The sequence below is a fragment of the Hypanus sabinus genome, chromosome 1, assembly GCF_030144855.1.
Source record: "Hypanus sabinus isolate sHypSab1 chromosome 1, sHypSab1.hap1, whole genome shotgun sequence".
NCBI lineage: Eukaryota > Metazoa > Chordata > Chondrichthyes > Myliobatiformes > Dasyatidae > Hypanus > Hypanus sabinus.
The window spans coordinates 126,515,819-126,542,268 of record NC_082706.1 but is presented as its reverse complement, the minus strand read 5'-3'; the positions used below and the strand labels follow the sequence as shown (position 1 = coordinate 126,542,268).

Here is a 26,450-nt window from a genome sequence, read left to right as displayed (position 1 = left end):
CCATTTCTTTCACATCATGATTTGGGAAACTGACAATATAATTCCTTCTCCACCATGGGTTCCATAAAAGGCAGTTGAAAGTTCCAAGGTAACTAGTGAAGAAGAAATTCTTCTGTGGTGGGTGGTGGGTTTCCGATTCCACAGTGTTCCTCCCACCCAGTTAAAAGGTTGCCCCTCAATTCCAAGACACAAAAGATTCTGCAGATGCTGGAAATCTCACAAAATGTTCCTCCGGCATTTCCTCCTCCCATATTCCAAAATGACCTTAAATCTCTTACCCTGGTTATTACCTTTTATGCTAAGGAGAGGAAATCCTCCTCGTTCAGCTCTGTCTCTTCTCTTCCAAGTTAAATTTGGAGTATTTTTTATAAGTGTTTCCTTTCTTGGTAATTTCAAGGGCAGAGCTGCAGAAAGCTTTAACTCTTCCAGTGAAATTACAACAGAACAACAACAAAACCTCATGATTCTCCACCATTTGAGTGTTCTCACTTTGATTTAAAAAAAAGTTAACATGTGTAAACCACCCAGTCTTCTAAACCTCTCAGGATTTCTATGCCTTCTATTGCAGGGCTCTCTTTAAAAACAATCTGTTTTATCCCCATGCGGCTGGATAATACATTTTGTTCAATTATGCACCTGAAACATCTTCAAATTATTTACTTTGTTAACGTTGGTATAGAAGCACAAGTTGTTGTTAGTTGTCAAATGAAGCCTGACCAGCAATTGATCAGTGAGAAGCAATAATTTTGAGAGTAAAAGGCATCAATTGTTGGGTCCAGTGGTAACACACATGGTAACTTCATGGGGCAACACACACAAAATGCTGGGGGAACTCAGCAGGCCAGGCTGCATCTATGGAAAAGAGTACAGTCAACATTTCGGACTGAAGCCCCTCAGAAGTACTGGAGAAAAAAACATGAGGAGTAGATTTAAAAGGTGGGGGGGGGGAGTGGGGAGTAAAGAGCTGGGAAGTTGATTGGTGAAAGAGATACAGGGTTGGAGAAGGGGTCATCTAAGAGGAGAGGACAGAAAGCCATGGAAGAAAGAAAAAGGGGGCTGAGCACCAGAGGGAGGCGATGGGCAGGAAAGGAGATAAGGTGAGAGAGGGAAAAGGGGATGGGGAATGGTGAAGGGGCTGGGGGGAATTACCAAAAGTTTGAGAAATAGATGTTCATGCCATCAGGTTGGAGGCTACTCAGACGGAATAAAAGGTGTGGTTTCTCCAGCCTGAGTGTGGCCTCATCACGACAGTAGAGGAGGCCATGGATAGACATACCAGAATGGGAAGTGGAATTAAAATGGGTGGCATCTGGAAAGATCGCCCTTCTTTTGGGGTAGGTGCTCATTGAAGCAGCCTCCCAATCTACATCAGGCCTCATGTCTATCCATGGCCGCCTCTACTGTTGTGATGAGGCTACACTCGGGTCAGAGGAACACCACTTTGTATTCCATCTGGGTAGCCTCCAATCTGATGGTATGAACAACAATTTCTCAAACTTCTACTAAGGCTCCCCCTCCCCCTCCCCCTTCCCCTCCCCCACCTTCTCCTTGCCTGCCCAGTGCCTCCCTCTGGTGCTTCTCCTCCCTTTTTCTTTCTCCCATGGTCTTCTGTCCTCTCCTATCAGACCCCCTTCTCCAGACCTATATTTCCTTTACCAATGAACTTCCCAGCTCTTTACTTCATCCCTCCCCTCCCAGTTTCACCTGTCACCGTGTGTTTCTCTCTCCCCTCCCCCCACCTTTTAAATCTACTCCTCATGTTTTATCCTCCAGTCCTGCTAAAGGGTTTTGCCCCAAAATGTCGACTGTACTCTTTTCTGTAGATGCTGCCCAGCCTGCTGAGTTCCTCCAGCATTTTGTGTGTGTTGCCTGGATTTGCAGCAGCTGCAGATTCTCTCTTGTTTGCTTCATGAGCTTGGTTATTTGGAAGTTAATCAGTTTTAATGCTGTAAATCAATGAAAATATGCCTTTCACTTCATCCATGACATGAAAATGTCATGGCCAAAATAGAGCAAATGCTGAAAATGTGAACTATTGACAGATCAGTATTATAGTACAGCTGGTTTGAGATATGGAATCTCGTTGCTTCTTCTACATACCTTTTCTGTATATCTCTTTAAAGGTAAAGACGGAATATGCAAAACGTAGAGGTGTGATCACAGTAGATGGGAAGGAATCCAGTTCAGCTCTGGGCGATGGTAACTCACTGGATGTGGAAGAGAAGTTGTACCTTGGAGGCTTGCCACTGGATTACAAAGCCAAGAAAATAGGAAATGTAAGAATAGCTTCAGTGTCTATTTGTTAGCATGCTCCCTCTGTTTGTCATTATCAGTACTGACATATCCGAAGTACTGATCTACAGTCCCACTCTTCCTGTGAGAAACCTTGTACAAAGCGAGCAGGATATTCTAAATGGACCTGAAATGTTTTTGTTTTTTACACCCCCCCCCCCCCCCCCCCCCATGTTAGGAGTGTTTTCTTGTTTTTGTTAGTATGTAGTTAAATGAGGTACTTTTTGTTCCTTAAAAATACAGGAAAAAAAAGGTTTTGGTCTCTCAGAAGCTGAGTCAAATCAAAATTAGAAGCACTGCAGACTTGTTCAGACTCAGTCTTTGGAACAATCAGCAGGTCAGGCAGCGTCTGTGGAGAAAGAGGCAGTTACATTTCAGTTCTTTCAGCAGATGTTGCTTTCCGTGCTGAAAATTTCCAAAATGTGCTCTATTTACCTTAACTATTTCTTTGACATAATATACTCTTTAATAGTGATTCTGTATTTGTTAGTAATTACAGCACAGGAGGCCATTCAGCCCAGCAGCTCCCAGCAGGGCATTCCCATCAGTCTCCTTTTCCAGTGACCCATTTCCTGTCACATGTCCATCAACTCCCCTTTGATTTCTCTATCTACACAAAGGGATAATCTTCAATAGTCATTTAAACTACTTGCACATCTCAAGGAGGTGGGAGGAAACTGGACCATGCAGCAGAACCCGCCATAAGACTCAGGAGCAGAACAAAGCTAATGGGCCTATCAGGTCTGCTCCTCCCTTTCATCTTGGCTGATTTACTTTCCCTCTAAACCCCATTCTCCTGCCTTCACCCATATGCCCAATAGCTTGGCCTCCACAGGCATCTGCAGCAATGAATTCTACAGTTTCACCACCCTTTTGCTAAAGAAATTCCTTCTAATCTTTGCTTTCAAGGACATCCTTCTGTTATGAGGCTACACACTCTAGTCCTAGACTCCTAGTATGGGGAACATCCTCTCCAGTGAGCTTCCCCCCACCACCACCTGCCCCAATTCTTGTTAACTTCAGTGAGTACAGGCCCAGAGCCATCAAAGCTCCCCATACAATACACTAAACCTTTCCTCCCAGGATCATTCTCATAAACTTCCTCTGGAGCCTCTTCAATTCCAGCGCATCCTTTCTTAGACATGTGGCCCAAAACTTTTCACAGCACTCCATATGTCATGATGTAAGCTCACACAGGCAGCACCCAGTGCCAGGATCAAAAGCAGATTCCAGAGCAGTGAAGCAGCACGAAATGCAGTGCATCTTATTTCTGCCTGCACTTCTAGTCTGGTGGTTCTTTTTCGGCCACTGTCACACAAATACCAACGTGCTCCACAGGTAAAGAGGAAGATAAGTCATCTGAAGGAGCATTTTGGAAGTGATGTGTGACATTCTTAAAGCAAAGTGAATGCAAACATAATTTAAGTGCAGCTGAGATTGATGTCTGATACATAGTTTTATCAGTGAGGAAAAATGATTTGCCAGATGTTCCTCTGAAGGCAGCATTGTATATTTTATTATTAGAACCATATAATCTTAACTCTACGCCTAAACTAAATGTTATCCAGCAATTGTCTTATTATCCACAGACTTTGCACAAAGTGTCCATTTATGAATACATAGGGAAATAACACCATCTGAATTGAGCTCTTCATGACAGACTGCTGGGTGGCTGTGTTTCAGGATATGTTTAAGGAGGGGAAAAGGGGCATAGAAAGGAAGGAGGGTAAAGTGTCCCTCAGCATTTGTTATAGGAAATAGCATTATCAGCATCTATTGAAATGTCTCCATCCTGTGCCGTCCTCTTATTAATGAAGGATGTGGCAGAACCATGTAGGAAATGGAAACCAGATTCCAGGAAGGGATTTTAATAAAACCATCTTCCTTTTTTTGCTTACATTTGTAAATTCAGATCTTCATTAAAAATGAGCACCAACTGAGATTAACAAAGTACTGTCTGGATCTCAGGAATAAAGAGATGGTTTAGTGATACTGTTACGAACCCCATAACTGGGTCACTTACTAGCAAAGATAGATAGAGAGGTCCATTGAAGTCTGATGGTACGATTCTTAACAGTATTTATTGGTAAAAATACACAAAAATAATATCAATGCAAACATACAGTTACTATACGTCGTTAATACTAAATCTAAAAGTGCGGGTATAATAATAATAAGAAATAGCTCTATCGTTGTCTAGGGGATAATGTATTGTCCGATGGAAATATAAAAGTCACTCAGTTCATTCAGGCTGCAGCCTTGGTTGGAGTCGAGAGATTTTGAGAAAAGAAACTTGCCGGCTTTCCTTGATCCAATCTTGATCTGTATTTGTCCTTTAGCGAGGCCGTTCCGTGGAGGACTTGTCATCCAGGCAAGGATGGACACACACACAAATCCCCACCGTTCTCATACGTTTCTCCTGGTGTGTCTGAAGGGGTTGTTCCCCAGACCCTCTTTTATCCTTACTCACGGGGTCTCAGATGTCAATCAGGTTGGGATGATGCAATCCCTCAACCAGCCCACTCCGGTCAACCCCTGAGGGGCTTCAATGAATAGTACAGTACTCAACACACAATTCCGTCTCCAAGAGACAATAGCCGTTATCAGGGGTTTTGTTTTCACTGAGGCCTGGACACATTCTAACCCTTGTTGATTCTGCGTGTCTCTCTCTCATTTCCTGGGTCCCAGACCCAAATTAATAGCGATCTTGTGATTCTCAAAGAGGAGGGGGCGACTTTGTATCCTTCGGCCCCTCAGAGTTGTGGGACATTCGTAACAATACTAAGTGTATTTAACAAAGACCTTTAGAGTTGAGAGTAGTATTGATATGGATGGTTGATAGATGTAAGTAACCAGCTGTAAAAGGTTTGTCTCACACTCTTGTGGCCCCAAGTTGAGGGGCCAGCTCACACCCAAAATAACCTCCAAAGCTAAAAACCTCAGCCCATCAGCAATTTAATCTACCTGCAAAGTAGAAATCTTGTCTTCCAAAAGTTGAGTTTATTGTCATATGCACAGGTACAGTGAAAAAACTTGCCTGCAGCAGCATCACAGGCTATAAAAAGAAGTCTGTTTCATGCATGATCTTGAGCAGTTGCACAGGTCCTAGCCACAGTCAGAATGCCTGGTTAGGTCTCGTCAGCAAGAAATGCTAAGTGAATACAATCTGACTGGACAGCAGTAGTCTTTCCCCTTTTGCACCAGGACAGATAAACTGGGCTTACTACCCATTGTGAAAGATTGCTATTAAAATTCTAGTGGGAATGCTCATGCATTGCTTCCCTCATCTCTTACCCAGATCCCCATGTGGAGAGTTTGCATTTAGAGCTTTACAACAGAAATAAACCAATCATCACCAATTTTGCCTTAGCTTTTGAAAAACCCCTATTTTAGCCCATTTGTTCTTGAGTAGGTTGTGATGTACTACCTTCTAAATTGGCTGCTGGCCTGACAGGAAATACTATGCAGTGCTGTTGAGTTGGCAATGAAGGAGTAACCATTGTCTTTACCAGGCAGGATGACAGATGAGTTCATAGTGTCTTCCCACTTTCCATCCAACAAGGTACACTTGAGATACTTCTGAAGAAGCCTTGACATGTTTGGTATTGTACATTATGGAGATGTTGCATAAAAGATAGGGTGGCTGCACTAATAACAATCTGGCAGTACTTAAAGACTAACTTACATTAAGGCAGATTTGCACATTGACTTGTAAAATGCTATAGAGCAAATTAATTGCATCACTATTCACACATCAGATTGTTCCCCTATAGCACTCACTCACAAAGCACTGTTAGAAGAGTGCCAATGAGTTTGCCACGGCTATTCAGTCATCTGTACTTCTCCTTTAAATTGCTTCAGGGTCACTTGTTTTGTCAGTTCAGGGGTCATTAAATGGTTAATGTCTTTGTGTGTTTGTGTTTAAAAGCTAGGCATTCTGAATCTGCTTTTAAGCAATGATTTAACAATTTATTGTATTCAATGCAGCCCTGAACTGCCTATGAATAAATCCCTCTAGGTATTCAGCAGAGAGTGTTATTCATTATTATCTAAAATCTCAGCAATTGGAAATACACAAGGAATCTCATTACAATTGTCTCTGCCTGGTCCAAGTTATATCACATTAAATGCAACATTATGGAAGACATTAAATCCCATTAAATGAGGAAAAAGCTCAATAAATTCAATCTGATGTGAATTATTAGACTTTCATCTTTTTGTCAACATGCTTGGTTTCTTTGTGTTCCTCAGGCAACACATAGTATTCCTGCTTGTCTTAGTGGTGTGACCTTGAACAGCAAGCCCCTGGACATGGAGAGGCCAGTCTCTATCCTCACTGTGAGCAGATGTTATGCGACCATTCAAGAGGGCTCCTTCTTTGATGGCACAGGATTTGCTGCATTGGGTAAATGATGATTAATGTTACTTTCCATTAATGCTGCCTGGCCTGCTGAGTTCTTTAAACATTCAGTGTGTGTTCCCAAGTTATCCTCAGTCAGTTGTAGTACTTGGAAAGAAACAGGGCAGAAGCAATCTTCCTAAGGGAAATTAATTAAATCCTGCTCTTGCAAATGACTCCCATACGATGAGTGTGAAAAAGATTGTTTGAATCACCTTGATCTGTAATCCTTCTTCAACCAAAATGGCAGCTTAACTAATTATTTCCAATAATGGGATGATTTACACCCTCTTCCAGGGGAAACCGAGTCTGTATTAAATACTAGAAACACTCTGTCTTTAAGAGCCAGCCAATATTTCAGAGTCTCCATGGAATCCAGGAGGCAGGATCATGGGCCTATTTGTTTTGTAAACATAACAGGCTTTACACAATTACATAGTGTAATTGTCCAGCCCTGAGTGAGCATGCCTACAAAAGGTTTCATCTCCTTTAACATTCAGCTGGTACATTATCATCACCAGTACTTGTTCTAGTTTTCTGAAAAGTGTCAATATTCTATACCAGTACCCCATACTGCTCAGCTTTGGCCTACATAACAATTCCTTTCAATATACCTGTCCAAGTGTTTTCAACTGTTACTACCACTTCCTCTGGCAGCTTGTTCCATTTATTCACCACCTCTGCATGAAGAAATTGGCCCTCATGTACCTTTTAAATATTTCTTCTCTCACATTAAATCTGTGTTCCTTCAGTCTTTAATTCGCTTTTTCTGTGGAAAAAGGCTGTGTACATTCACCAATCTGTGCCCCTCATGATTTTATGCACCTCTGGAAGGTCACCTCTCAGTCTCCTATGCTCCAAGAAATAAAGTCCTTTCTTGCCCAACCTCTCCCTATAAGTCAGGCCCTCAAGTCCTGGGAATATTCTCATACATCTTTGCATTTTTTGATGTCTTTCCTATAATAAGGCAATCAAAAGTGTTCACAGTTCTCCAAGTGAGGCCTCACCGGCATCCTGTACAACCTCAACATAATGTCTCAACTCCTGTATTTGATGCCCTGACTGAAGGTCAACATTGCCAAACAGTGCGGTCACCATCTTGTCTACCTGTGACATAACATTTGGAAAACTGTCTGTTTATGCTCTTAGTTCTTCTGTTCTATCACACTCTCCAGGGTCCTACCCAGAGTATTGGAACAGATTAAGAAAAGGGGTGAAATCCAAAAGCCACCAAAATACCAGATGGTTAGTGAGGGGCAAATAAATTGCAGCAGACTACCCTCATGAGTAAATGTATAAAGAGAAAGGGATAGCAACAGCAAGAAAATGCCTGATGCTCTCAGTGTTGCCCTTGCTGAAGATCAGCGGAACATTCCTCTCCACATATGTGGATGCACAGTGTGCTCTTCAGCAGCAAAGGATTTATATTTGTTTAGTAATCCAGAGGCATAGGCTAATGATGTAGATGTGTGTTCTGGGAACTTAAATAGATTTGGAATTATAAAGGTAGTATGAGTAACAGCGTAAAAGTCCATTTATTTCCAAGAGTGCTGTAGGGAAGGAAATTTGTTGTCTTTACTTGGCAGGCACATGTTACTATGGAAATGTGTTTGCTACTTTTAACTGTTCTTTGAAATGGCTATGCTCATCATCAAGTTCAGATTGGGGTAAATAACAATTTGGAATGATCCTAGCAGTGAACTGAAAGTAAAGCAAGCATAAGAGGGGACTTGGTTGGTGTAAACATAGTGGAACCCAGTTCCTCTTTCTGTGCTCTATGATGGACTATCGCACAAAGAACTTGACCACACTGTTGGAAAAGGAGTGGTGTTGCTTTTGTCTGGCTCTTTATATGGAGAAGTAAGCAAGTACTTTGGCAAAAATCATTTTACTTTGTCATATATTTCATTTAAGACCCCCTTAACCCTGGACTAAATGTCTCTTTCTGTTTTATTTGCAGTGAAAGAAGGTTACAAAGTGAGGTCAGACTTAATTGTTTCGTTTGAGTTCCGCAGCACAACCAGGAATGCAATATTGCTGGGCATTAGCAGTGCCAAGGTTGATGCAATTGGCCTGGAGATTGTAGATGGCAAGGTAAGGAAGGAAACCAGGTTTCCTGTTTCATGTTTACTCAGTGGATCAGGTGCAATTGTGATCGGCGCTTGTAGATGGTCAGAAAACATAGTAAGTGATTTTGGATCATATCCTACCATTAATGAAATTGCTAGCTGAATTCTGATATCCTATTCCAGAGAACTTTCAACAAACATTGGAATATTTAAAGTCAGAGCAGGAGGTGAGCCTTCAAGTTTGCTCCACTGTTCAGTAAAATAATAGCTGACCTTATCATTGGCCTCAACTTCACTTGTCTTTCTGATCTCCTTAACCCTCCATTCCTCTGCAATCAAAAATCTAGCCATCAAAGCACTGATCAAGGCATGTTTTTTCAGGTTTTAATGATTTAACTTGTCTAATTAACAAAGAATGGACTTGAAAACTGAGCAGTGTCTATAATGGGCAACAAATGTTCGTGCTATTTTGCATCATTCTACACAGTGGCCATGTCCCATTTGACTTTGCATAAACCATATACTGGAGAGAGTCCAGAGGAGGACTACCTGGCTATTATAATCCTTTAACAAACAGCCCAAGCTTATGGATGAGAGAGACAGAAAGAACTTTACCCATGATTGAAACACTATTACAGCAAAAATCCTTCAGATTAGGGCAGATTGATTCATCTTCTGCACAAATTAAAGTATGATTCTGTCATCCTTTTTTGGTAGACATTATGCTGTTATCCAGTCATCTCTTGTTAAAAGTGTGGCCCTTGGTTAAGTTGCTTTCTTGTACTTCATATTCATTCATGGTAACCTACACTTCTGGAGGTAAAATGTAACCCATGCTGGAGACTTATTGAAGAGAATCTATGTTTGCAGAGCTTTGCAGGGTGCATAAGAAGCTCAAAGGAAGCCTCAGGTCTGAAAGTAATAGAACATGTCCTTTTAAGGAATGAAAAATTGCAAGACAGCTTCTAAAGGATCATCATTCAACTCTTGTAGAGCAATTTCCCCATTTTATCTTTCCTGTTTTGCAAAGACAAATTCCAACCTAAATAAATTATTGCTAAAAGTATAAATATGATACAAACTTTGTTATTTAATCCCTATTTAGGTTTTTGTTTTGTTTATTATAAACATGAATTTAATGCTTGGGCAGACACACTGATTCTTTCCACATTATACAATAAGTTAGATGTTTAACCATGTGGAAATACTTAAAAATTAGGTTCAATTTCCTGGGCACTTTCCCAAACAATCTTATTAATCTCATTTCTTCTTAGTTAACTCTTTCTTTCCTTCTCTGTTATTGAACAGATTCCATGAACAGGAATGCCTAAAGTAAATTAATTGCATAATGTAATTTGGGTTTTCAACTTCCACTGACTAGACAATTTTTCATTTTTAACATCACTTTATAATTAGAAATTGTGAAAAGTATTCAAAGAAACACAACCTCATTACAGCACAAAAAGGGGCCACTTGGCTCATTGAATCTGATTCCTTGGAAATCCTTAATCAAGATTCCTCTTTGACTTACAGTTACATCTGCAAGTGAGAACTCCCTGTTAATGCACAATTACTAATCGCTCCATTTCAGAAGAAAAATCTTTTCTCTGGCCCATTAGAAATAAACAATTTGCCTCACAGGGACATGTGAGTAATTGAGTTTTTTTTCCATGGAATTTATATGTCACTGGCAATCCAAGGATTTATTGTCCATCCCTAATTACCCTTGAATTGATGAAGCAATGAAGAGTCAACCACATTGGTGGTGTGAAGCCACATATTGGTTAAACCAGGTTAAAATGGCAGATTTCTTTCTCTGAAGGTTATTAATGAAACAGATACTCTAATAGTTTCATAGTAACAGTTGCTAAATTGTTTAAAAATTCCAGGTGTATTTAATTACTTGAATTCAAATTCACAAATGGCTATGGTGGAATTCAAAAACTCTTATCTCTCTAGCAGTGGTCCAGTGTCTTCATTGTTGGTGCACCTCCCATATGGTGTACAGTATTGAAAATGCTGTGGCACTTTGAGTGTATTACGGTTCATCTAGAAGAGTTTCATATTGTACAGTCTACTAAGGTAATGGTTAGTTAAGCAATTCTGTTAATCTTTTGTACCAGGTTCTGTTTCACGTAAATAATGGAGCTGGAAGAATCACTGCCAGGTTTGAACCCAAGGATGCAAGCCAGCTGTGCAATGGAAAGTGGCATACACTTCAAGCCATCAAGAGCAAACATCGTATTGCATTGACTGTGGATGGAGTTACTGTGCAGGCTGACAATCCTTACTTACAATCAACCTCCGCAGATACGAATGATCCAATCTATGTGGGTGGCTATCCTGGTATGTATTCTTTTCAAAATGATGTCCCTATTTGCTCTTCTCTCGGTACTGCATGATCCATTTCTACTTCTTCGGTCATTTAGTCATCACTCAATGTGATGTTCCACAGTGCCCTTGGAGTGGACAGGCAACATGAGAGAGAATGAATGGCAGTATTATGGACAAAGATCTTAAAGATTCTTTAAGATCACAACCATCACCATTAAGAATATTAGAACAAAATATTTCCAGTCAATATGTACCATAAGATTGTTTAAACCAAAAGACATAGGAGTAGAATTAGGTCATTCAGCTCATTGAGTCTGTTCCACCATTTCATCATGCTAATCAATTTCCCTCTCAACCTCAGTCTGGTGCCTCTCCCCGTAACCTGGCCTTCACAGCCACCTGTAACAATGAATTCCATAGATTCACTACCCTCTGGCTAAAGAAATACCTCTGTTCTAAATTAGCATCCCTTTATTTTGAGACTGTGCCCTCTGGTCGTAGATACCCCCCGCCCCACCAGCCACCAGAAGAAACATCCTCTTTGCATCCACTATATAGTCCTTTCAACATTCAATAAATTTGACTGTGATCCCTGCTCATTATCCTAAATTCCAGTGAATAAAGGCTCAGAGCCTGCTATTGCTGCTTCGATGATAACCCTTTCATTCTCATGAACCTCTCTGAATCCTCTCCAATATCAGCACATCTTTTTTTAAAAAGGGGATTCAAAACTGCTCACAATACTCCCAAGTGAGGCCTCACCAGTTCTTTATAAAGCCTCAGTATTACATCCTTGCTTTTATATTCTAGTCCTCTTGAAATGAATGCTAACATTGCATTCACCTTTCTCACCACCGATTCAACCTGCAGATTAACCTTTAGGGAACCCTTCACAAGAACTCACAAGTACCTCCCGACCTCAGATTTTTGAATTATCTCCCCATTTTGAAAAAAGTTTATGATCACAAGAAAAAACAAAGGAGCAGAAGTAGGCCATTTGGCCCATCGAGTCCACTCCGCCACTCCACCATAAGCTAAACTATTCTCCCGTCTAGTTCCAATTTCCGGCTTTTTTCCCATATCCCTTGATACCCTGACTAATCAGATACCTGTCAATCTCCTTAAAAACCCTCAATGATTGGGCCTCCACAGCTGTATGTGGCAACAAATTCCATAAATCCACGACCCTCTGGCATAAAAAATTTCTGCTCGTCTGTTTTAAATGGGTATGTAGTGTTCTCACACAGGTGTAAAAACTTTGAACTAAACACGCAGTATAAACCAGTCAATGAGGCGGTCCCAGATAGATTAACCGTTTAACGTATGGTGAAAAGGCGTTGCTTCTATGATGTTTCTAATGTGTAGAAAGAAAACTTTTCTCACGCTGATCCTGCACACACACCCTCCTTCCCATCTCTCCAAACAGGTATTTTCCCACAGGACGTAGCCAAACCGGGTGTGACATCATTGCATGCCGTGATATATCAGACAACAAATTTACTTTCAACAACATTAACTTAAACTAGAAAACGATTACAAACAAATAACTAAAGTGAAAATATAATAAACTAAATGAATGCCTTAAGGGCAACACACTCCCTGCCTGACCTTTGTAAGGTCGCTATGAATATGATATAAACTTCAATCTCTAAATCAGTCCTTAGGTAGAAGTAGAATGACTTCTGCAACTGGCCTTTGGTAAGTTTTCACATCACCTTGGTCAGAAGTTTTCAGCTCAACCTTCCTGACATGTCCATCCCTACTAGGGAATGTGGCAGTGATTCTGGCCATTGGCCAGCAGTTGCGGGCGACCTGCTTGTCCCTGAGCAGGACTAAATCTCCAACTTGAAGATTCCTGCAAGGTTCTGTCCACTTTTGTCTGTTGCAACAAAGGTAGATATTCATGTCTCCAATGAGACCAGAACGGATTTGCAAGAGCCTGAACCTGTCTCCATTGCTTTGCATACAAATCCTTATCGGAGAAGTCCCCTGGTGGAGGGGGAGCTCCTGCCTTCTGCGTAAGGAGCATTGATGGCGAGAGTATGAAGGGGCCTTCCAGGTCAGAAGAGAAGGGTAGGTGAGGTCGTGCATTTATAATGGCTGTGACCTCTGCCATTAGTTTACACAGTACTTCGTGGGTCAGTTGGGTGAGTTGGTGCAGAAACATTGAATCAAGGATCCTTCTGGTGATCCCAATCATCCGCTCCCATGAGCCTCCCATGTGAGAGGCGTGTGGTGTGTTGAATTCCCAGTTGCATCCCTGCTCACTGAGGTACCTTTGCACCATCTTGTCCACCCTGAGCTCCTTGGATGCTCCAGAGTTCATGCCGCAATCAGACATTAACTGTTTTGCAGGGCCTCTTAGCGCAAAGAAGTGCCTGAGAGCATTAATACAGCTGGATGTATCCAAAGTTTCGATGACCTCAGTGTGTACCGCTCTTGAACTCATGCAGCTGAACACGATGGCCCACCGTTTGCTCTCTGCTTGTCCTCTTCTTGTGCGTCTAGTGGTGATAGTCCAGGGACCAAATACATCAAGCCCCACATACGTAAAAGGAGGGCAGGCTTCGAGGCGTTCTGGTGGGAGGACCGCCATAAGTTGAGCTTCCATCTTCCCTCGCAGTTTCCTGCATGGGATATGAAGCTGTTTTAGATTTTGAAGTGGATCTCTCCAAGCCTCCCATCTGTTTAGCTTGTCTTCTGGTTGGGGAGTATCCCAGTCGGAGAGCTCAGAGGTAAGTTCCCTGAGAAGGACTCTTCCCTGGATTGTAACTGGCGCCAGCAGACCCAAGGGATTGAAAACACTGTTGACAGTGGAGAGAACTCCACGGCGAGTAAATGGCTTGATCACAGTCGGCACGGAGAACGTGAATGTGTCAGTCATAATCTCCCAAAGGAGACCCGAACTCCTTTGTGTGGGTATGGTTTCTGCATCGAGATCTAGGTCTTTGATTGCCAGAGCACAGTCATCGTGTCGAAAGGCCTCCATTACGGCCTGACAGTTTGATGTGAACTTGTGCAAGTGGAGGTTTGACTCAGCGAGTGAGGCTTGTGTACGTCGGAGCAGATCGATTGCTTCGTCTTCTTTCTGTAGTGATATCAAGCCGTCATTGACATAGAAGTGCCTTTCTACAAACTTAACGGTATCATCGCCGTTCTCCTGTGCGCCCTCTCTGATGGCTCTTCGCAGCCCATAGATGGCCACGGCCAGTGATGGACTATTGCCGAAAACGTGGACTTTCATCCGGTACTCAGTGACTTCCTTGTTAATGTCATTGTCCTTGTCCCATAAGAAACGGAGGAATTTGCGATGGTCCTCCTGTACTAAGAAGCAATGGAACATCTGCTGGATGTCCGCTAAGATTGCGACCTTCTCCTCCCGGAAGCGCAGCAGGACCCCGAGAAGGGTATTGTTGAGGTCTGGACCTGTAAGGAGCACGTCATTAAGGGAGATACCAGCACACTGAGCACTGGAGTCAAAGACCACCCTGATTTAATTGGGCTTTTGTGGGTGGTAAACCCCAAACGTTGAGAGGTACCAGCACTCCTCGCCTTCCCTCAGTGGCGGTGCTACTTCAGCATGTCCATTAGCGAAGATCTTCTCCATGAATGCTACGTATTGTTGCTGCATCTCAGGTTTCCTTTTCAGGGTTTTTTGCAAAGACGTGAACCGCTTGACTGCCTGTTCTTTGTTGTTTGGCAAGTGCTGGTGTGGTTCTCTGAAAGGTAGTGTGGCAACCCAATTATTTGCTTCATCTCTGAAGACCTTGGTGTCCATTATTTTTAAGAAGATGGCGTCTTGTGCTGTTGGAGCAAGTTTATTATCATGCTCAGTTTGAGCGAAGACTGACCGTCCCAGTGTCTTGTCAGTTACTTTAATACACTTGTTAAAGCCCTGTCGTGCTTCCTTGATACACATGTAGCTTGTGCAGGGTTGAAAAATTGAATGGCGGCCACTCTCTAGCACATTGGTCTTGAATGTGTTAATTGTCAGTTTGTGTACATTGCCAAGGCATACCTCTCCTATCACCACCCAGCCCAGATCCAGGCACTGGGTAAAGTGGGTGTTGTGTGGTCCATTGACCTGCTGACTAACCTTGTGCACCTAGAGAACGTCTCTTCCTAGTAGCAGGAGTATTTCTGCTTTTGGATCCAGTTCTGGGATGTGCTTGGCGATGTGGTGGAGATGTGGCTGGTGTAGCACCGCACTTGGCATCAGGATCTCAGTGCGGTTATTCAAAATTTCATTGCACTTTAAGAGTGGAGGGAGACGGATGACAACTTAAACATCCAGCGACTCAAGCTGGAACCCTTCTGCCTTCCTGCCATATGTTTCTACGCTGCCTGAGCAAGTTCTAAGGTAGTGTGGGAACTGATTACTCTCTACGTTGAACAAATCAAAGAACTCTGGTCTGACTAGTGAGCGATTGCTCTGGTCATCCAGAATTACATAGGCTTTGATGGCCTTGTCTTTGGCTCCCTTAGGGTACACCTTAGTGAGGCAGATCTTTGAACAAGAACAGCTTGACTGACCTTGACCGCAAACTTCTGTGCAGCTCGAGCTGACAACAGTTGTCTTGGAGTGAGCCTCTCCCTCCCCGCCGTCCTGTTGTGGGGGTGAAGGAGCTTTGTCAGTTTGCGGTAATGGGCTGGAGTGCATGGCCCCATCGTGATTAGTGCTATTACATTCCGAGCAGCTCACGGAGATTGTGCACTCTCTAGCGAGGTGAGAGGTAGAAGACCAGCATTTAAAACATTTTTTTCTCCTTGAGAAGGGCCATCCTTTCGTCAAAGGGTTTTTTCCTGAACGTTCTGCATTTTTTGAGGGGGTGGGGTTTGTTGTGCAATGGACAATTCTCGCTAGGGTCATTGTTAGTTGTAGAGACGGTCAGTTTTCAGTTTGTCAGATTGTCAGTTTTACGCACTGAGACAGGTTTATTGATGTTAAAATTATTCGAAGTGGATTTGACTGGCTTGGTGTAAATTGTACTGCTACCTGGACTCATGAAGCTAGGGTTATTTTGATTCTTGGCCTCCTTGCACACAAACCTAGTGAAATACTCAAAAGGAGGAAATCAACCATCGTTCTTTTCCTTGCACTCTGAGCCAACAGACACCCACCTTTCCTGCAGCCCAAATGGAAGTTTGTCCACAATGGTCTAATTCTGTATGAAGTATCTAAATATGACAGGCCAGTTAAATAGCCATCTTCTTTAGCACCTTCAATCTCCATGAGTAGATCTCCGAGCTCTCTTAGCTTAGTGTGGTCCTTGGCTGACACCTTGGGAAAATTTTCCAAGTGTCGAAATAGTGCCGTTTCAATAATTTAAGGGGCCACATAGCACTCCCGCAGTCTCTCCCATGCTTTGCACAAGGCTAGCTTGGGGTTGTTGATGTACACTGAACATATGCGTCTCACCTGTTCGCATGATTCTTTTCCCAGCCATTTCGTCATAAGATCTAACTCTTGGGTTGCTCCGAGCTGGACTCCGTGGATAACGTTGGTGAATGAGGAGTACCATGTATGGTAATTTTCAGGCTTATCGTCAAACTGGTATAGTCCTGAAGTGACGAGATCACGTCATGCTAAATACTATGCCATGGGTTCAACTGCAAGTGGCGTGCTGGCTGGGGGAATATGTCGGCGGGTATATGACTGAGGGTGTACATTTGTTATGGGATTTGCTGTTCTGAATTCAGCCTTTCCCTCTCCTCTCGCCAAATCTGGTAAGTTTGGTGTCGAGAAGTATTTGTCATCAGCCCTTTCATTCTTGAATTCATTGCGAAGTTGCAAGGGTAAATTGTCTTCCTCAGATGGATGTGATGCAATTGGACTTCTCTTTGACTCCTCATGAAATGGGATGTTAGCATATAAGTATGGAGAGGAAGAACGACCCTTCAAGTCCATTTGAGGTCAGACGTAGTCGCTTGTGTGTTCCAATCTGGTCCTTTCTGAAGTAGATTTTACGTCATCCAGAACATGCATTTCTTCAGCATTTTCTAATATCCCTGCTTCCACCCTGGCAGCTTCTGCTTCTCGGTGTAGCGTCAGCACTTCTAACTCTGACTCTATCCTTACCTTTTCCAACTGGTTTTTGGCTTCTCTAGCAGCCTTTTCCATTTTCAATTTTGCTTCCTGTTCAGCATATGACGCTCGCACCTTAGCAGTTTCTGCTTTAGCTCTTGCGTGAGCGGTCTTATTTGTTGATGCCCTACTGCTCCTGATGCTGAATGGCAACGACTTGACGCTGGATCACGATGCCATCATAGCACTTGAAACACCTGGTAATGCCGCCTTTTCACTGTAGTGTTCTCACACAGGTGTAAAAACTCTGAACTAAACATGTAGTATAAACCATAGTCAATGAGGCGCGATCCCAGTAAGATTAACTGTTTACTGTTCACTCTTCCACATTAACGTATGGTGAAAAGGCGTTGTTTCTATGATGTTTCTAGTGCGTAGAAAGAAAACTTTTCTCGCACTGATCCTGCACACACAAGCCCCCTCCTTCCCATTTCTCCAAACCGGTATTTACCCACAGGACGCAGCGAAACCAGGTGTGACGTCATCGCATGCCACAATATATCACAGACAACAAATTTACTTTCAACAACGTTAACTTAAACTAGAAAACGATTACAAATGAATTACTAAAGCGAAAATATAATAAACTAAACGAATGCCTTAAGGGCAACACAGGATACCTTCTAATTCTAAGAGTGTGACTCCTCGTCCTGGACTTACCCACCAGGGGAAACAGCCTTTCCACATCTCCTCTATCCAACCCTTTCAACATTCGAAATGTTTCTATAAGATCCCCTCTCATTCTTCTATACTCTAATGAATACAATCCAAGAGCCGACAAACGCTCCTCATATGTTAGTCCCTGCATTCCAGAAATCATCCTAGTGAATCTTCTCTGAACTCTCTCCAACATCAGCACATCCTCTCTAAGATAGGGGGCCCAAAACTGCACACAGTATTCCAAATGGGGTCTCACCAGTGCCCCATAGAGCCTCATCAACACCTCCTTAATCTTATACACTATTCCTCTTGAAATGAATGCCAACATAGTATTTGCTTTCCTTACTGCTGATCTAACCTGGTGGTCAACCTTTAGGGTATCCAGCACTAGGACCCCCAAGCCGCTATGCACTTGCGATTTTTGAATTTTCTCCCCACCGAAATAATAATCTGCCCAGTTGTTTCTTTTACCAAAATGTACAACTGTACATTTCTCAACATTGTATCCCATCTGCCATTTCTTTGCCTACTGTCCTAAACTGACCAAGTCTCTCTGCAACCTTTCCATTTTTTCAACACTTCCTGCTCCTCCACCTATCTTGGTGTCATCCGCAAACTTAGCCACAAAACCGTTTAATCCATAATCTAAATCATCGATATACACCACTAGTGACCGGCAACCAACCAGAATAGGATCCCTGTATTCCCACCCTTTGCTTTCTGCCTATCAGCCAATGCTCCACCCATTCCAATATCTTTCCTGTAATTCCATGGGCCCTCATCTTATTAAGTAGTCTCTTATGTGACACCTTATCAAAGGCGTTTTGAAAATCCAAATACATAACATCCACAGCCTCTCCTTTGTCAATCTTATTTGAGATTACCTCAAAAAATTCCAATAGGTTGGTGAGGCAGGATCTTCCCTTCATGAAACCATGCTGGCTTGGGCCTATCTTGTCATGCACCTCAAGGTAATTCATAATCGCATCCTTGAGTATTTACACCAATAACTTTCCAACTACCGATGTCAGACTAATAGGTCTGTAATTTTCTTTTTGCTGCCTCCCCTTTAAACAATGGAACTACATTTGTGACCTTCCAGTCCTCCGGAACCGTGCCAGAGTCTACTGATTCCGGGAAGATTATTTCCAATGCCTCCACAAACTCCAAAGCCACCTCCTTCAGAACCCGTGGATGGACTTCATCCAGTCCGGCTTATCTATCCTTAGTCCATTTAGCTTCTCAAGCACTTTCTCTCTAGTAATCTTGACTCTGCCTAATTCTATTCTCTGAGACCTCTGGCTATCAGATATGTTGCTAATGTCTTCCACTGTGAAGACTGATGCAAAATAGTTAGTTCCTCTGCCATCTCTTTGTTACCCACTATAATTTCTCCAGCATCCTTTTCAATCGGTCCTATATCTACCCATGTCACTCTTTTACTCTTCATACAATTTTTAAAAACTCAGTGTCCTTTTTTATGTTAATTGCCAATTTCCTTTCATAATTCATCTTTTCTTTCCTAATGACTTTCTTAGTTTCCTTCTGTAAATTTTAAAAATTCATCCAGTCCTGTTTTCCCACTAATTTTTGCTTCCCTGTACGCTGCCTCTTTTGCTTTTATTTTAGCCTTAACTTCTTTCGTTAGCCACAATTGTGTCATTTTTCCTTTTATGATTTTTTTTTATTTGGAATATATTTTTCCTGCACTCTCCTTATTTCTTGTAGGAATTTCATCCAATTCTGCTCTACTGTCCCTCCATTTAGCTTACTTTTCCAATCAACTTGGGCCAGTTCCTCTCTCATACCACTGTAATTTCCTTTGTTCTACTGAAATATTAATACACCTGATACCAACTTCTCCTTTTCAAATGTGAAACTGAACTCGATCATATTATCACTACTTCGAAGGGGTTCCATTACCTCTAGCCCCTAATCACCTCAGTTCATTACACAGTACCCAATCCAAAACAGCCGATCCCCTGGTGGGCTTATGGACAAGCTGCTCCAGAAAGCCATCCCGTAGGCATTCTACAAACTCCCTCTCCCGAGATCCAGTACCTTCCTGACTTTCCCAGTACACATTCATATTAAAATCCCCCATAATTATCTTGACATTTTCCTTCTGACATGCTTTTTCTATTTCCAGCTGTAACTTGTAGTCTACATCCCGGCTGCTGTTTGGAGGCCTGTATATAACTGCTATTAGTGTCTTTTTACCCTTGCCATTTCTTAACTCAAACCATAGGGATTCTACTTCTGATCCTATGTCCCTTCTTTCTAGTGATTTGATATCGTTGCTTACCATCAGGGCCACACCACCCCCTTTACCTACCCTCCTATCTTTCCTATACACTGTGTATCCTTGGACATTCAGCTCCCAATCACATCCATCATTTAGCCATGACTCGGTGATGGCCACTATGTCAAATCTTTTAACCTGTAGCTGTCCATCAAGGTCATCCACTTTAGTTCTAATGATGCGGGCATTTAAGTATAGTACACTTAGATAAGTATCGGTTACTGATTTTACTATAATTTTACCGCACAGCAAATTATCCTGTCTATTCACCTGCCTGTCCTTCTTGCCATCTTTGCTGCGCAGTATCTTTGACTTATTTCTATTTTCCACTTCCTCGACCCTAACACCCTGGTTTCCTTCCCCCTGCCAATTTAGTGTAAACTCTCCCTAACAGCTATATTAAACAATCCCACCAGGATATTAGCACCCTTTGAGTTCAGGTGTAACCCATCGTTTCTGTATAAGTCATGCCTCCCCCAAAATAGATCCCAGTGATCTAAGAATTTGAAGCCCTGCTCCCTGCACCAGTTATTTAGCCACACATTCATCTGCTTAATTCTGCTATTCTTATCATCATTGGCACGTGGCTCAGGCAGTAATCCTGAGATTATTACCCTGGAGGTCCAGCATTTCAGTTTTCTTCCTAGCTCCCAGTAATCCTCCTTCAGGACCTCCTCTCTTGGTACCAACATGTACCAAGACTTCTGGTTGTTTGCCCTCTCTCCTCAGAATACTCTGGATCCGATCCGAGATATCCCGCACCCTGGCACCAGGGAGGCAACACACCATTTGGGTGTCCTTGTCCAGCTCGCAGAATCTCTTGTCTATTCCCTTCACGATGGAATCCCCTATAACTACTGCATTTCTCCTTGCTCTCTTGATCATGGCACTGGGCAGAGTGCCAGAGTCCCGTTCGTTGTGGTCTTCCTCTGTCAGGTCAACCTGTCCAACAGTATCTAAAACTATATATCGGTTCCTGAGGGGGACTGTCACAGAGGTGCTGTCCACTATCTCACTATCGATCACCTGCTCACTTTCTCTAATTAGCTGAAGGTCATAAAGTTGTTGCTGCAGATCCCTCACACAATTCCCAAGGAGCTTCATCTCATTGTATCTGGAGCAGATGTAATCCTGGGGGAGGCTGGGGGTCTCCCAAGGTCCCCACATCTGGTACTCGAGGCACAACACTAATCCTAAATGCATATCTCTAATGCTACTGTCAGCTCTAAATAAAAAAAACCTATAACCTACCACTTCACTATAAGACTCAACGGCCACAGAAAGCCTCTTCCCGTTTCCGCCAAAGCCCTATCACTCTGTACCCATTCACTCCGCTGCCCGCTGGATATGGCAGTGTTCTTTTTAAATCTCCCGTGCTCTGAGGTCATGCACCTGCGCAGTCGTGCCTCTTTTATCCCAAGTAGTTTGGAAAACAAACCTGAGGTTTTTCCCGAAAACCGGTGACTTACTCCGCTGCCTGCTTGCTGTGATTCAAATGCTTTTATTCCTTCTAATAAAGCACATAGCCCTACATTCCTTGACACTATATTCCATCTGCCACTTCTTTGCCCATACTCCTAATCTGTGAGTCCTTCTGCAGCACCTCTGCTTCCTCAGTTACCTCAAGCTCATATCTGGTTCATCACACAAAACCCAATCCAGAATTGCTGATCTAGTGGGCTCAATCTCAAGCTGCTCCAAAAACCAATCTCAAAGACATTCCACAAAATCTCTCTTGGATTCCAGCCTCAACTTGAATTTCCCAATCTATCCCCATATTGAAATCCCTCATGACTAACATAGTATTGCCTTTTTGAAATGCTTTTTCTATCTCCCTCTGCTGTTTGTGTACCTCATCCTCACTACCTTCTGGAGGCCTGTAAATAATACTCATCAGGGTCCTCTCACCCTTGCAGTTTTTTAACTCTACATCATCCAGTCCCATGTCACATTTCTCTAAAGATTTGATTTCATATTTTTACCAGCAGAGCCACTCCTCCATCTCTGCCTACCTGCCTGTCCTTTGATTATCCATGGATATTAAGCTTCCAATTATAATCTTCTTTTAGCCACGACTCCGTGATACCTACAACATCATACTTGCAAGTCACTATAACTGTGCACAAGACCATCTACCTTATTTCATATGCTGAGTTATATTCAAATATAACACGTTCAGTCCTGTATTTGTTAAAATCTATTCATCCTTTGAGATACACTTAAGCAAGCTAAGGATATAAAGCAAAATTAAATAAGCACCACTCGTTAACACTGAGTTTAACGAGACCACGTTTTGTTAGGCAACATCTATGGAGGGAATTGGACAGTTGGCATTTCAGGTCAAGTCAGTTTTGTCTGTTTTCCTCCACCAAAGCTGCCTGACCTGAATGCCTCCAGCTTTTAGCACATTGTTCCAGGTTTTTAGCATCTTGTGAGTCCACTGGGTTGGGTACACTTTTCTTTATGAGGTGAACTGAGCCAGAACAAAAGGTGTGTGACCAGTCACACTACTCCTCCATCAGCAGTCTGGTTGGATTGGAGGAGGTGCAAGAAGCCCAAGCCTAATTCAGGAAGTTACACTTGAATGCTGTGCGAATAACATCGCTCCCATGTGTTTTTAGAAGTTACAGTACACCAATACAACAATCTTATCTGGCTGTAGCTAATTTCTGACTGTCTCCATCCACCTAAATCACAAATCCCTCATCATCAGACACAGTGATTTGGTTACACGGTTAATTGTGGGAGCAGGATTAGCAACCAGACAGAACAATACACACTCTGAACATATCTACCGTGGCCCCGTTGCTAGATTATTTTCCAGCAAAAAATTATTTGTTGAAATGGAGAGGATTGTTAAAAGGATTAGCAACCCTCTACATATCAACTTAAAATTTTAAATCATTAGTTTTAAAAAGGATTGTTTAAACAATGTTACACCTCTTCTGCCCAAGAAAAAGTAATTGTTGGGTATTTTAGAAGTAGTTGCTCCTGCTTATGGCCCTTCACACAATGGGCAGCTTCATGAGAAGTCCTGTTTATTTGTCTCTGAGCTGTCAGTTTCCTGACACTGTAAGCCTCTTACACACTTCTTAAAGATGTTGGTGGTCTGCTCAAATATTGAGTGGAAAATGTAGATTAATAACATTACAATCCCTGTCCAATGTGTATGTGCACTCACTCAGAAATGAATCAAGGTGGGTACCAGAGTCCCTGCAGATCTGCTGTCTTTTGCAGTTCATGGATCTCGATGGTGCATGGAGGTATTTAACTTTAAATGTGCATAGCTTCCAACTTTTTGAACAATTTCAAAATTGTAACAGCTCATTCATATATTCATTGTAATACTGAATACATTAGAATCAGGTTAGAACCATAGAACATTACAGCACAGAAACAGGCCTTTTGGCCCTTATTGGCTGTGCCGAACCATTTTTCTGCCAGTCCCACTGACCTGCACCTGGCCCATATCCCTCCATACATCTCTCATCCATGTACCTGTCCAAGTTTCTCTTAAATGTTAAAAGTGAGCCCACATTTACCACTACACCTGGCAGCTCATTCCACATTCCCACCACTCTCTGTGTGAAGAAGCCTCCCCCCCCCCCCCAATGTTCTCTTTAAACTGTTACCCCTTCACCCATGCTCTTTGGTTTTTTTTTTTCTCCACTAGCCTCAGTGGAAAAAGCCTGCTTTCATTCACTCTATCTATACCCATCATAATTTTATATACCTCTATCACGTCTCCCCTCATTGCTCCAGGGAATAAAGTTCTAACCTATTCAACCTTTCTCTGTAACTCAGTGGACAGTTCCTCAGCCACGTGTTCATCCTCCAGAGCATCCTATTTATACCCTCACAGGCACGTGGCACAGGTAGCAATCCTGAGATTATCACCCTCAAGGTCGTGCTTTTTAACTTCCTACCGAGCTCTCTATACTCACTCTAATAATTTTTAATAACAATTTTTCAATTGAAGAAACCCAATGTATGTTTATCTTTTCACACAGTGAATGTGAAGCAAAATTGCCTGACTCTTAAGAAGCCATTCCAGGGCTGCATGAGGAACCTCAAGCTGACAAAAAATCAACAGTCTGAAGACTTGGACTTCAGCAGAGCTTTTGATCTCCGAGGAGTCTTCCCCCATTCCTGTCCTAGCATTAAGCACTAACTTCCAAAGCAAACCGGAGCCATACCCATCTAGTCATTGTATTAAGTATCCTCCTTGATTCAGGATAAACTTGCATCTTATGCCAGCAACAATTGCTGTTTATGAAAGTTACTTAGCTAAGTAAATTTGTACTGTACAACAAGTACCTCCATCAAAACAATCATTACCAGCAGTAACAGGATGAATACTTTAATATTTTTTCATCCTCATTTACAATTTATTTTTGACAGTATTTACTGGAAAAGCTAAACTTTGTTCATTTTGAATACCTTAAACTCTTCTGCAATTAAAGTGCAAATAAGACTTGTTCATCCGGCTTTTTGTATTTTGTACTTACACCATCATCGAAACTTTTAGACAGGAAATAATGCTCTCCTTTAAATGAGGTTGCTAACCTACCACTTGGCCTTTGAAGCCCCAGGGTGTGATACTGTGTTAGTGAACATTCAGAAGTCCAGCCTAATGACGCAGGAGAGCAAGTTCAAGTTCACCATGGGGAATTTAAATACAGTTAAGTAAATAAAAATGGCAATGTCAAAAATAGGATTAGTAACGTAACCATCAAATTAAAAAAAAACAGCTGGTTCAATAAGGAAAAGGGCAACCAGTAAGGACAAATGTAAATAACATTTGGCAGCACCATCACTTGCAGCTTCCCGCACAAGTAAAATGGCATTGTTACTGGGAAGTACACTTAGTGGCTACATCATTTGGTACCTGTAGCTTAATAAAGTGTCTACTGAGTGTATTTTAATAGGCTTCTGCTGCTGCAGCCCATCCAGTTCAAGGTTGTGTGTTCAGAAATGTTCTTTTGCTGTTGTAAAACGTGGTTATTTGAGTTACTGTTACCTTCCTGTCAACTTGAACCACTCTAGGCATTCTCACTGGCTTCTCTCATTAATAAAGCATTTTCACCCACAGATCTTCCAGTTACTGGATGCTTTTTGTACTGTGCTCTGTAAACTCAAGGGACTGTTGTGTTTGAATACGCCAGGTGATTAGCAGTTTCTGAGATACTCAAACCGCCCTGCATGAAACCAAAAATCATTCCACAAAGTCACTTAGATCACTTCTTCCCCCATTTTGGTGTTAGGTCTGCTAACCTTGTCTGCATGCTTTGAGCTGCTTCCACATGATTGGCGGAATACTAGGCCCTTTTCTAGTTGGGGTCAACCATGATACGCAAGGCAGGTCATTACGATACGGAGAGCAAACGGCCTCACCTTCTCCACACAGCTGATGAAGCCAGTGGAACGGCAGAGCCCAGTACCGTTTGACACCAGTGGCATTGCTGGAGTTGCCGATCAGCATTGAGCTCAATGTAGGACTGACTGCCTTAGGGACTCCAGCTCCGGATATCTCCTTGGGGCTTACTCCCAAAGTCTTCCCCATGAGTGGGTATAGCCACAAGGTAGTGGAGGTTTGAGATCAGAGTTTTCCTTCTCCCAGCTGAGCTGACAACCACAGCTGAAAAGCCCCATCTGCCCAAAGCAACTGGTCTTAAGGCACCACTTCTTTGCCCCTTCTTCTGTCAGTAGACAAAGTTCTGCCAGGCTTAGTAGCTAAGCCACAGGTGAAGGTCAGGAGCTCGACTTGGTTATCAGAGGTTATTTGAGATGCATGCTACTGGGAGTATTTAATAGGTAGTGGGTGCTTACTAGGGCATTACTGCCCTGGCTATAACAACATTAAGGAACCTTGGCTGATTAGATATTTATATTAATGATCATTAATAATTTATACCTAATAATGTGGCACTGAGTGTATATTACCTTTTTTGTGTTCACAAGGTCCAAGAATGGGAAATCCCTCCTCAGTAGTGTCATGGAAGTGCCTTTGCTAAAAGGCCTTCAGTAACACAAGAAGGTAGCGTGCTGGTACTTACAAGACTAGCGTAGGATGGGCAATAAAATGTTGGCCTTTCCAATGAAGCTGAGATCCTGAAAAATAGACATTTTATTTTAATTTCCCAGTGTGACTGATTCAAGATCTGTAGCAACTGACACATAACTGCCCTCTGAACAGACCCTGTCAGTCGTTCATTTAAAAATAATCATAAAGCTGGACAATAAATGGAGTACCAGAGAGAATATGGCTGCAGCACTGTGATTGCACAGCTACCAACTTTACATCATTTT

General features: G+C 42.4%; 1 protein-coding gene across 2 annotated transcripts in view; it reads left to right on the top strand.

Annotated features, from left to right (window-relative positions):
- lama1 (laminin, alpha 1) overlaps positions 1–24,621 on the top strand; it is a 340,811-nt gene extending 316,190 nt beyond the window's left edge. For both annotated transcript variants that reach the window (XM_059975999.1, XM_059976007.1), the window contains 5 exons: positions 2,124–2,276; positions 6,544–6,697; positions 8,652–8,785; positions 10,884–11,106; positions 24,152–24,621. In XM_059975999.1, coding sequence (XP_059831982.1) covers positions 2,124–2,276; positions 6,544–6,697; positions 8,652–8,785; positions 10,884–11,106; positions 24,152–24,312 — 825 coding nt within the window. In that variant the 3' untranslated portion in view covers positions 24,313–24,621. The remainder of the gene's footprint in view (positions 1–2,123; positions 2,277–6,543; positions 6,698–8,651; positions 8,786–10,883; positions 11,107–24,151) is intronic.
- The last annotated feature ends 1,829 nt before the right edge of the window (positions 24,622–26,450 follow it).